Source organism: Panulirus ornatus, chromosome 31 (assembly GCF_036320965.1).
Source record: "Panulirus ornatus isolate Po-2019 chromosome 31, ASM3632096v1, whole genome shotgun sequence".
NCBI lineage: Eukaryota > Metazoa > Arthropoda > Malacostraca > Decapoda > Palinuridae > Panulirus > Panulirus ornatus.
Window position 1 is genome coordinate 12,226,875 of NC_092254.1, and position 13,246 is coordinate 12,240,120.

The 13,246-nt window shown below is 38.0% G+C and overlaps 1 protein-coding gene across 1 annotated transcript in view; it reads right to left on the reverse strand.

Annotated features, from left to right (window-relative positions):
- Positions 1-3,706: 3,706 nt before the first annotated feature.
- The window catches only part of LOC139758821 (uncharacterized), a 94,734-nt gene continuing 85,194 nt past the window's right edge, over positions 3,707-13,246 (reverse strand). The window contains exons 23-24 of the mRNA XM_071680648.1: positions 13,062-13,133; positions 3,707-5,946 (exon numbers count right to left, since the gene is read on the reverse strand). Coding sequence (XP_071536749.1) covers positions 5,852-5,946; positions 13,062-13,133 — 167 coding nt within the window. The 3' untranslated portion in view covers positions 3,707-5,851. The remainder of the gene's footprint in view (positions 5,947-13,061; positions 13,134-13,246) is intronic.

Sequence of the window (13,246 nt, forward strand, 5' to 3'; positions counted from 1 at the left end):
GAAAAATTGGAGAAAGTTAAGTGTTTTAGATATCTGGGAGTGGACTTAGCAGCGAATGGAACCATGGAAGTGGAAGCGAGTCACAGGGTGGGGGAAGTGGGATGAAGGTTCTGGGAGTGATGAAGAATGTGTGGAAGGAGAGGACGTTATCTCAAAGAGCAAATGTGGGTATAGTTAAAGGAATAGTAAAACTTTCCAACAATGTTGTATGGTTGTGAGGCATGGGGTATGGATAGGATTATACGGAGGTGAGTAGATGTGTTGGAAATGAAATATTTGGTGTGAGGTGGTTTGATCGAGTAAGTAATGAAAGGATAAGAGAGGTGTGTGGAAATAAAAAGAGTGTGGTTGAGAGAGCAGAAGAGGGTGTGTTGAAATGGTTTGGGCATATGGAGTGAATGAATGAGGAAAGATTGACAAAGAGGATATATGTGTCAGATGTGGAGGGAATAAGGAGAAGCAGGGGACCAAAGTGGAGGTGAAGGATAGAGTGAAAAAGATTTTAAGTGATCAGGACCTGAACATACAGGAAGGTGAGAGATGTGCAAGGAATGGAGTGAATTGGAACGATATGTATACTGGGGTCGACATGCTGTCAATGGACTGAGCCAGGGCATATGAAACATCTGGGTAAACCATGGGAAGGTCTGTGGGGCCTGGATGTGATAGGAAGCTGTGGTTTCAGTGCATTACACATGACAGCTAGAGACTAATTATGAACAAATGTGGCCTTTTTTGTCTGTTTTCCTGGTGCTACCTCACTGCAGCGGGGGGGTAGCGATAATTTTCACAAACTGGAGTTTGGAACTGTTCTCTGTTACCATTAAAAATTTTCATTTAGATATAAGTATACAGATAGTTAACTCATCACATTCTGGATCTTTGATATCACTTCACAGAAGTGTAAGAAGTAGCTTTTACACATATTTAGTATCCTCAAAGATGATTTGTTCATACTTAGAATATGTATGTTGATATACCCAGTTCATTTTATTTTCACCTCCCAGTACCTCAACATTACTGTAAGTTTATAATGTCCTTCAGATTGTAAAACCTTTTAGAGAAAGTACGAGAAAAATCATCTGCTCATATATCTACTTCTTTATCATAGTTTACACCACATCACAGTTGTCAGTCTTGCAGATGAGCCCACGGGAAATGCAATTTTCCTCTGATTAGAATTTGTCAGTTAATTAGGAAAATGATGTCCTGTGTCATTTATATTGAGGCAGGTGCACTGTAGACCTTATAGGTATATTTACAAAGAATAGATTTCTTTGTATCTAAGAATTTTGTGTTATGCTAATAAGTCTTTTTATGGAGAGTACAAATATGAGGGATCTTATTTGAATGTAGTCCTTGTGACTGTTACTGCTCAGTATAGAAATTAGAATAACAGGTTTGATATTCACACGTGCACAGATATTTTTTGTAATGCTGAATTTGTTAATTTCTAAAGCGTTCTTAAATGAGCAGCTGAAAATATAGAGAATAACCACAAAAGTATAAGCATCTCACGATCATTAATAAATTGTAAATAGATATTTTACCTGAATGCACTTGGGGTTAAGTAATAAACTGTAGTGTAGACATACTGAAGTGTCTTTGATAAAAACAGTGAAACCTTATAGATTCATAATATAATAGGAATTAGGGTAGCTTACTGAAGTTTCCATTCTAATGATATGTTCTCACCAGCTTTCAAAAAGTAGAGTAAGGTTGTGACAAAAATGGATATTCATAGAATACGGTATTTTATTATTTCATTTTATGTATATAAATGGGGCACCTGCAGCTTCAAGGCTGCACTCCAAGTAGGAACAGGGAAATGATGGCTTGCTATACAGCAAAAAGGTCCTTGGTAAAACTGTACTCCTTTCCATCCATTGACAATAATACATCCTTGCTACAGGGGACTTACTTTTGCAAGTTGTGTAATCAATTGTCTGCAGAGTACATTAACACCAAGGGTCATCCGCAAAGATTTCACTTCAAAAGCCCTCAAACTCTACGGTGAGGTGCCAAAGGGAGCAGCTCTTTCTTTAGCCCTCCTCAGAGTTTTCTTATGAGATATTCCTTTGTCTCCGAAAGACTAGTGTCCACTTATATGCAGATAATCTCATAAGCATATCGCAATGCCTTGACTCTATCTAAGCAGTAAGCATATAACAGGACAGCACACAATTAAAACATTAGCTCACTTAAAACAGAATGTCTGCATCCATACAAAAATCCACCATCACCCTCATCACCCAAGAAAGACTAGAATCCAACTTGCAACTTTCCATACCTTTGCATGGTCAGTAATTTCCTCTCAACTGAACCCTATCCATAATGCATAAGACATGTGATATACATTTGACATTTTCTCCCCACATCACAAGCAACAACATAATGGACATCCTCAAAAACATTACCAACTCTAGTTTTAAACAAAATAAAAAAAAGCAATCCCTTAATATCTGCTCCACCTTAAATTATGCCTCAACTGGACCATCAGAAGTATTCACTACAAAACTGCAAAACACACAAGTTGCCCATAACAAACAGTAGTTGTTTATAAACTACATACACTCAACACCTGTATAATTAAGCAAAAATCTTCCAATACAATCACACTTCAATATACACACCACTCAATTCTTTGCAACAGCATTAGGCCCCTTCCACCCAAACCACACCATTACCATCCACCAACCTCTGAGCATAAATAAAAAGACCTCACCCTTTTTACATGTCAGCAACCAATACTCACAGATCTTTCTCCCCCAACAAACATAATATTGAAACATATACGCTTGATAAGCACCAAACAACTACCCTCCCAACCCAGTTCTAATCACCACTCAACCATACATGCACCTATTTGAAACTACGAAACATATACACTAAATAAGCACCAAACAACTACTTTCCCAGCCCATTCCTAATCACCACTCCACCAGATATACACCTATCTGAAACTACACTCCTTAGGAATATGAGTTACACTTTCTAATCTGTGCATTGGACACAAACTGTCACTACAACATTACAAATACCAATTCAATGTATCGCATGACTCCCTCATGCCCAAGAAGCATTTCACATACTGAAGACAATGATCCCTTACTTCTCAGTTGTTCTGCACTCACTTCACACAGACATACACATATCACCTTACTCCATGATTTATAGTCTCACCCAGAGGATGTGGTTGGTTTCCAAAATGAAACTAAAATGATGAAACAATCAGATAATTGCCTGTTGTCTAAGCAAGTAGAACATAAAAAACTTAAAGAGCACAAGAGCCAACATGATATAGGTTAATTAGCACCAGATACTTACTTAATGGAAACACATTTTACACTAATATGGACACATTTAAAATTCTACTACACTATGTTTTGATAGTACAAAAACCAGAAATAACAATATTACATTCTCTAGTAAATAAATCATCCTATGATGATACAGATGTTAAAGCACCACCATCAAAAAGTAAAGTAATTAACCAAACAGTTAAATAAAAGTAGTTGCCAAAACAGTTCCCCATGGAGACATTTAAAAAATCTTTGCCATCATGTTGTTCCCCAATTATAATGGTAGAGGAAACAGATGGAGCTACCTTTTATGAAAACAAAACATAAGACAACAGATCATTGGTTGCAAACAACGTATGGGAATACATCTGTCCTGGAAATCAAATCATAACAGAAACACCAGATACTGGATCACATTTTACTGTTGGATTCAATGGAATAAGGGGCATTACAATTTTAGGGAAATTTCTCAACCTAATATTCCCAGGAAATAAGAATAAAAGTGTCAAAAACTCGCAATACATCATATTAATCTAACAAAAAATAATAAAGCACAGAATATATTGGTCCATCCACTCCTTGACCCCTTTGGATCATATGATCATGAAGATTATTTTGAGATGCATGTTCATATATAATGCACCTGATTACATAAAAGTAGATATATAACTGGATTGTATGAAAACAGTACAAAAAGTGATGAAAACATTCACCAGATTATTGGAGTCTTCCTCATCTCTTGTTAATAATAGATCTATTGTCATATTTGTGGTGAACAGTAGTACACAAGGATGTAATGTGTAAATACTGAATGTAAAATTATATATGAAAGAGATTTACACAATATTAATGAAAGAAAGCCACTTGTGAGGGACTCTGGTGGTTGGGTAAATGAGTGGGGGATGTGGTAGTGGTAACTTAATCACCACTTGCCTTCCCTCTGTATCATTGATGATATTAATTGTTTCACATTTATGGTGAACAGCAATATTCTAGCATGTAATGAATAAATAAACAACATGAAGAAGGGAGATATTTTCTTGAGGCAAGTAATAGCTGGTAAACAGTGAATGACTAGGGACATATATTACCAGTACTACCTGCCTGGGTATCAGTAGGTTTAGTGATGGCTGCATAATAGGCCAGCACTTAGTTGTTGTCATGTTGCACTCTGACCCAGATAGCCGTCTTTTCTTTCTGCCTCATCCACATGTGGACTACTGACATTCTGTCTGCAAACATACAATCTCTCCTTGTCATAACAGAACACTTGACATCACTTAACTCACATAGCTCATTCTTTGTAACTCTAAATATTCCTGTGAAGAGCTCTATGCAAAATGGTAAGAACAGTTCATAGAAGTAGTAGGGAGGAGTATTAGATAGAAGTAGTGAGTAGGATCATTATGTAGAAGCCTCAACAAACCCTGAACTTAAGTTGCCTTCTGCCTATTAAGGGTGAGGTACTAAAGGCTTAGAATTGGCACTGGAGTTTACTTCTTATATTGGCTCTATTGCCAGGGCCACCCTCTTGAGGAAGTTCCAGGTGGGAACAGGTGTTAGAGATACAGATAGATAGAACCAATTAAAAAAAGCTAGCTGTATGAGCCCATAGTGGTAGTGAGCAAAGAGGAAATGGTGGTGATAATTTCATCACCATTTGCTTTCCCTATATATCATTACTGAACTAATATTAATTCTTTCATGTTTAAGGTAAACAGTGCTTCTCAAGAATATACTGTACAAATACTGAAGAATATACTGTGCAAATACTGAACCTAAATGTAAAAGGAGGATATGAGATTTTTACAGTAACTACCAGTCAAAGAAAACCAACTGTGAGGGCCCATGGTTGTGGAGTAAGCAAGTGAGCAGGGAAGATGTTATTGGTAACTTAATTACCACTTACCTTCCACTATACCATTATTAATATCAATTTTTTCATGTTTGTGATAAACATTAATAATGCTGGATGTACAATTACTATAAGTAAAAATGAAGGAAGAGATATATACAATAATAACCAATCAAAAAGCTGAAACAAATGAGTGTTTGTGCTTACCCTACCACCCACCCCACCACCTTCCACTCCCACTTTACATTTTTTTGTCTTCCCCGTTCCTTCTCTCCAGTTTGGGCAAATTCATAGCCCCTGATTTCTTGCTATAATACAGTTTTCATATTTGAAGCAGCAGCTACCATCTTTGGTGCTATCCAGTGAACCAGACATGAGGTGCATCTTTTTATGTAAGTCCAGTATACGCTGAAAATAATGTAATGAATATTTCCTTACGTGTGCACTATATATATTTTCAGTTTTAACCTACTGATAACTTGCCTTCTTAACAGTTCTCTTAATGTGGTGTTCTGGCAACAGGCAAGGTACCAAGTCTACATGTGAGTATGCATATATGCATGTGTGGAGGGATATTTAATGTACAAATGTACATTAATCATTTATATCTAATTTACACTATACTTGACATCAAATAGAAAATTTTATTCATATAAACATTCTGAGTATGTCATTCACACCAGATGAGTATCCTCTACTTCTTGTAGTACTTGTTGTAGGCATAGACACCAGCAAAGGTGAGTCCAATGGAGATAATGAGCATGGAGCAGGCCAGCCCAGCCATGTCACCTGTTGAGTAGGAGGATGTGTTACCTCAAGCTTCATAGGATACACCATATTTACTTAATATATTAAGATATCTTATTGTTTACACACCACCACAAACCTCCCAAGAACTCACCACATACCCCGTGACCAATACTCTACTCCATAATCTCTACTGTACCAAACCATACTAGCCCCATAACCATAGTTCATCATCTCATAGTAACCCACTACACATTTCCCATGACCATGCTCTAACAATTACATATCTCGGTATACATCTAATAATCATAATCCACAGTCTCTGCAGGACAAACCATACATCCTTGCTTCTAAAGATGAGAGACACATACCTCATCACCATACTTTAGTCATGAAAGAACCTACTACACGTCCTCTGTGACCAAACTTCACACATTCTCCAGTGCCCACCATACATCTTCCATGGCCATACTCCATAGTATCTAAGGGACCCACCACCCATTCTGAAAAACCATACTTCTTGGTCTCTCTAGGATGCACCAGACTAAGACCCAGAGCACATTTCCTTATTAACACTTCATATTCTGTACTGGACCTATCACTCATTTTCCCAAAAATATATGTTATATCTTAAACAGAATTTACGCAAATTACCATGGATACATTTCAGTCATGTCATTTAGTCAAATTTTCAATATGTTAATCACTCAAATAGCTGATAAATCTGTAAGTCAGTCACTCAGCTGTCATTTAAGTGTTTGACATTAGTTAGTCTACTGAAATGACCCATCACACATACTCCCATGAACATACTTCGCATCAAAACCTCTGAACATTTTCCTGTCTCTACAGGACTCATTATCCTTATTAATATGTTAAGCAATCTCCATAGGATTTGCCATACAACCCAACACATCCACATCCATGAACACCCTTCACATTATCGTAACAACCAACCAGATATCTCCTCATGAACTTAATATATATCTAGAGGAATCCCCATGAATATGCCCCATAATATTTACATAGATTAATCACAATCCCATAAACATACACTGTTGTCTAAAGGACTTACCACACATACTACCCCAAGAAACATAATCCACCCACCTACAGGACTAACCATACAGTCCCTAAAATGTAATCCAATTTTTACAGGACCCACCATATACTGCCCTATGGACACATTTTTACATTCTCAATTAATTTCCAGTCTTTACAGGCCACACAGCACATTCTGGAGATGAACAATATCCAGTTTCACTAGAACTAACCACATGCACAAACAGAAACACATAGAATTACTTTCAAATTTCCATAAGACTTACTACAAAACCTTCCTGAACATACGTAAGAGTTTCTGCAGTACTCATCACAACCCCCAGAAATGTGCTTCATTGGAAAGCAAGAACGTTATCTTGGAGAGCAAAAAATGGGTATGTTTGAAGGAATAGTGGTTCCAAAAATGTTATTTGGTTGTGAGGTGTGGGCTATAGATAGGGTTGTACGGAGGAGAGTGGATGTGTTGGAAATAAAATGTTTGAGGAAAATATGTGGTGTGAGGTGTTTTGATCAAGTAAGTAATGAAAGGGTAAGAGAGATGTGTGGTAATAAAAAGAGTGTGGTTGAGAGAGCAGAAGGGGGTGTATTGAAATGGTTTGGTCACATGGAGAGAATGAGTGAGGAAAGATTGACAAAGAGGATATAACTGTCAGAGGTGGAGGGAACGAGAAGTGAGAGACCATATTGGAGGTGGAAGGATGGAGTGAAAAAGATCTTGAGCAATCAGGGCCTGAACATACAGGAGGGCGAAAGGCATACAAGGAATAGAGTGAATTGGAACGATGTGTTATACTGGGGTCAACGTGCTGTCAGTGGATGAACCAGGGCATGTAAAGTGTCTGGGGTAAACCATGGAAAGTTTAGTGGGGCCTGGATGTGGAAAGGGAGCTGTGGTTTTGGTGCATTACACATAACAGCTAGAGACTGAGTGTGAACGAATGTGGCCTTGTTGTCTTTTCCTAGCACTACCTCATGCACGCAGGGGGGAGGGGGGTGCCATTTCATGTGTGGCAAGGTGGTGATGGGAATGGACGAAGGCAGCAAGTATGGATAAGTACATGTGTATATATGTATAAGTCTGTGTATGTATATGTATGTATACACTGAAATGTATAGGTATGTATATGTGCATGTGGGAGTGTTTATGTATATATATGTTTATGTGGGAGGGTTGGGCCATTCTTTCATCTTTTTTCTTGCACTACCTTGCTAACATAGGAGACAACAGCTAAGTATAATAAAAATAAAATTTCCTTCTTTCATACTATTCGCCATTTCATGCATCAGCAAGGAAGCGTTATGAACAGAGAACTGAGCCTTTGAGGGAATGTTCTCACCTGGCCCCCTTCTCTGTTCCTTCTTTTGGAAAATAAAAAAAAATGAGAGGGGAGGATTTGCAGCCCCCCGCTCTCTCCCCTTTTAGTTGCCCTCTATGACACGCATGGAATACAAGGGAAGTATTCTTTCTCCCCTATCCCAGGGATAAAATAATAAAATATATATATATTGGAAAGGATCACAATTTTGCACTTGATCAAGATATTCCTGTGAGTCCACTGGGAAAATGAAACACGATAAGTTCCCAAGTGCACTTTCGTGTAATGATCACATCATCAGGGGAGACACGAGAGAAACATAAGTCAGTTGATATACAACGAAGAGACGAAGCTAGGACGCCATTTGGTAAACATGTGATTGTCCAAAACATACAACGAGCGTTCATAAACTTATCATTTTACAAATTTTATCAACAATAAAGTTATCTAATTTGTATAGACCATCACTAATATTAAGATTATAATTCTTTGTGTATTTAATAATAGAAGATTCAATGATATTTCTCTTGGTAATAGAGTTAGAGTTAATAACTGAGATGGCATTACTCTAGTCAATACAATGATCATAGTTTTTGAACGTGATTAAACAAGACATTTGATTCTTGTCCCGTTCTTATACTATATTTATGTTGCTTAAGTCTAACAGAAAGATCCTTACCAGTTTGACCAACATAAAATTTATCACAATTTCCACATGGCACTTTATGGATGCATCCAAGAGAATTTTCTGGTGAATTCCTGATTAAGATATTCTTTAGAGCATTATTGATGCTAAAGGCAACATTTACATTAAAGGATTGAAGCAACATAAGAAGTAAAGTGAAATTATTATTATTAAAAGGGAGAACTAAAATATTCTTGGTGTCAATGGGAGGTTTGGGCTCAACTCTATAAAATGACTTCTTTGCTAACTTAAGGGATTTATCAGTGAAAGATCTACGGTACTTTAACTTAGATCCAATAGAATATATCTTCTCAAACTCATCATCAATAAACTCTGGACTGCAAATTAAACCTTTCCCCCCCTTCCCCACCCTGTGACTCACTTCCGCTTCCATGGTTCCATTTGCTGCTAAGTCCACCCCAGATATCTAAAGCACTTCACTTCCTCCAATTTTTCTCCATTCAAATTAACATCCCAATCAACTTGTCCTTCAACCCTACATCTTATGAACAAAAAAGTCTCTATTGTGGTTGCACCATATCTCCCCATGAATATGCTTGGCAATCTGTAGAACCCATCACACAATGACCTAAGATTATATTCAGAAGTTTCAGGAAAACTGAATATAAACTACCCACATTGCAGCACACTATACTGTTTTCACAAAACGTGTCATACTGTCATACGCTACCCATAAATACCCTGTACAATCTCTCCAGGATCATCAGCACTTCATGCTGCCCCAGGAACATACGACAGTTTCTACTGTAACCAACAGACAATGTGCAATGAACATCCTCCACAGTCAATGCAGGATCCATCATACTCTGTCTTATGAATGTACTCCACTCTCACAATATGAAAGCCCCTTAAAGATACAATCTTTTCAAGGGCAACTGCTCAGCACCCCATGAACATACTCCATACTATCTACATAAGCCTAAACTTTGCAACCCCAGGACCCCTTTTAATGTGGCTCCTACAGCACTCGGAAATTCAGCCACATCCATTGGCCAGGACCACTATCTTGGAATGTAGTGATGTATTTTTATTTGGATAGGCCAAGTGCAAGGGCAGATGAGGAGTAGGTGTTTGGGATCATCAGTGTGGAAGCTTCATCTTGAGCAAGAGTTGTTCCATGACATGCTGACTTAATATTTGTAATGTTTGTGAGAAGGATGGGGTTCAGGATGCAGACAAGGTGTGGCTCATGTTTGTCTGAGGTGTGTAGTTTCATGTGGGTGTATCTTTGGTTTCAAGACCAGATTGGAGGATAGTTCTTCAGTGGATATTAAGTCAGGATGGAGTGAATTTGTTTTGTTTTGAGTTTGCAGTGGTTCAGGGATCTGTAAGTACAGGTAGATTAAATTCAAGTCTGGGGTTAAGCTTTTTAACTTTGCATTAAGTTTGGTGGGTAGTTACAAAGTAGCTTAGATGTGAGGGGGTCAGTGCTTTTGCTTAGAAATGAGTGCCAAGCATGATTAGGTGAAACTGTACTGAAATTATATTTGCTATGTTGTGCAAATGATTAATTATTGTAACTGTCAAGCAGCTATTGATACATCCACATTTTGATGGACACACTTCAATCTCTCCAGGACCCATATCTGCAAGATGCAGATCACTCACCTCATATAAACATACTCCACAGTCTGTGCAGAAACTTTAGTGTTAATCTCCCATAACTTTACTCCAGTCTCTTGTGTAGGCACCACCTACAGATACACCACTGATTTTCCAGCACTCTTGGTTCCAAAGCCTTGTCAGATTAACCATTTTGCCAGACCAACCGTGGTCATGTAATAATCATTCAACACACCTCTAACCCACTAATTATACATCTCCCATGTGCCTAAAGTGTACCATGAACTGCTAGAAATTTATATTAAAGAAATACGAAATGTTTAAGCACCCTAAGATGGTAAGTCTGCCCTTAAATTGTTTGAATCCAGTGGCATATCTAGGGTATGGCAGGTAGGGCAGGTGCCCTGGGCACCACTTGAAGGAGGGCGCCAGTGGCATAATGGCATTCTGGATTCAGACAATGATTTGGATCTTAAAAATTTAGATTTCTTGACCATGAAAACATAACTTTGGCATTGGAATCACATTGATATTAGCTGATATTAGTTCACAAAAATTGACATTTCCGTAATGGTGTCCTGGATCCATACAATGACTCGGATCACTTCCAAAACCTAATCAATTGGTCCTTGTGTCATTTCTGACTTTCCCTGCAAATTTCATCAAAATTTGTACATAACTTTTGTTGAACGTTGCTCACAGACAAACAAACAAATGCTGGTAAAAACATTATCTCCTTGGTGGAGGTAATAAGAGTAAAAAATATTGGTGTTATATGTTTGGACAGGGGCACAATCTCAGTGCTTGCCATAGGCGCTATTTCCCCTAGTTATGTCTCTGTTTGAATCCTGTGGGTCTTCGTCTTCTGTTGTTAGTGTTTTCCTAGGTGTGCATTGCCAGAATAATGCAGTTTCATATGCATTATACACTTGCTCAGGATGGGGTGCTTGTCAGCTACAAGTTTTGCAAATTTGTCCACATACTCTGCAGCTCCGTGGTTTGCACACTTTATTCATGGAAATTCCATCACGCTTCTTAAATCTTTGAAGCCATTCTTCACTACAGTCACACTCATGTTGTAATTTAAGTTCTTTATGGAACTACTTAGCCTGGTCCATTATCATGCTACCTGACAAGTCCACTCCATCACTCCAATGCTGTCGAAACCATTCCATCATCACTTGATCATGCTCAGTACTCTTACAATCTTTCACGGTTTTCCTTATCGTCATTTGCTTCCTGGAATCACTGTCTGCATAGAATTTCAATATTTTCTCCCTTTGCTTCTTTATATCATAAACAGTTGATGAACCAATAGTGTAGATATAATACAGCTTACGCACCGAAACAACAAGGTCCATTTTTTTCAACCATTCTACTTTATCTTGGATCGATATGGACTTGTGTTTATGTTTGACACCATGACTGACACTCTCATATGTCTTACAAGCCATAGCTAGGGTTAAATTTAAGCAGAACAGTTGATGAACCAATACTATAGATGTAACACAGCTTACACACCGAAACACCACAGTCCATTCTTTTCAACAGTTCTACTTTATCTTGGATTGATATGGACTTGTGTTTGCATTTGACACCATGACTGACACTCTCATATGTCTTAGAAGCCATAGCCAGGGTTAAATTTAAGCAAAATAAGCTACGAACCTCACAGAATTGCGGTATCACCATCGAGTGCAGTGTAAAGAATGTAAATAAGCGTACCCTACACACAACGCCATCTATGGCCACCCAGTAAACTAGTCTGATGGCCGTGGTAATTTCAACTTCCCTTGCATAATTTTGTCAGGACTAAAGGAGGTGCCGAACCATCAGTTGAAAATTGGTGGTGTACCTCTACTACCTTGAATCCCACAATGGTACATACAATGAGTCCCTTAAAGTATCCCTCAGTTGTCTGCAATGCATCAAAAGTAACTTAGAACTAAGACCAGAGAATGAGAAATTATAGTAATTGTGGAGAGTGATCATATTAGAATCTAAAGGTGACTGTACTGCTGTTCCAGCCACATTACTTGGAGGCCTGAGACAGCATTGATAGCTGGTGATAACAAAGACATGAGTTTTAGACAAAAACAATACAAGAAGAGTATTATTTGTCCATGGTTCCTCATTTTAGTATTACTGGCTCAGGACTAACAAGGGACTTAACACAGAATTATGGACACCACAGATGAAGACTAACCTGGACCACACATGAGACTGATTTGGACTGTATTTGAATTCCATCTGCACCATGGATGAGGACAAACCACATAAGTGGCAGAGAAATAAGACATTTCTACCATGTTAAAGGTTGACTGTGACTGAGGACTAGCCCCCTTTTTCTTTATTATAGAGACAAACATGTTATGGGCAATTCATGCCTCAAACAATGCCATTTCAGGTGAAGTAAGCCTAATTAATTGCTGAGGATTGATTTGTATTGGGACTAAGGACTGACCCAGAATATGAAAATAAAATGAACAGCAACAAAAGTACGGTCTAACCTGGGCCATAAATATAACTGGACTTTCTGTGGTGAGCGAAGGAGTTTCTGTCAGAGCCCTCATAGTACTCCCCTGAAAAACAAAGTACTCATCACCTCAAGCATAATATCCAACAAAGAACATATTCTCAAGAAAATTTTTGACCAAATGTATGTTATAAATCAGGAACAGGTTTTGTATGTATA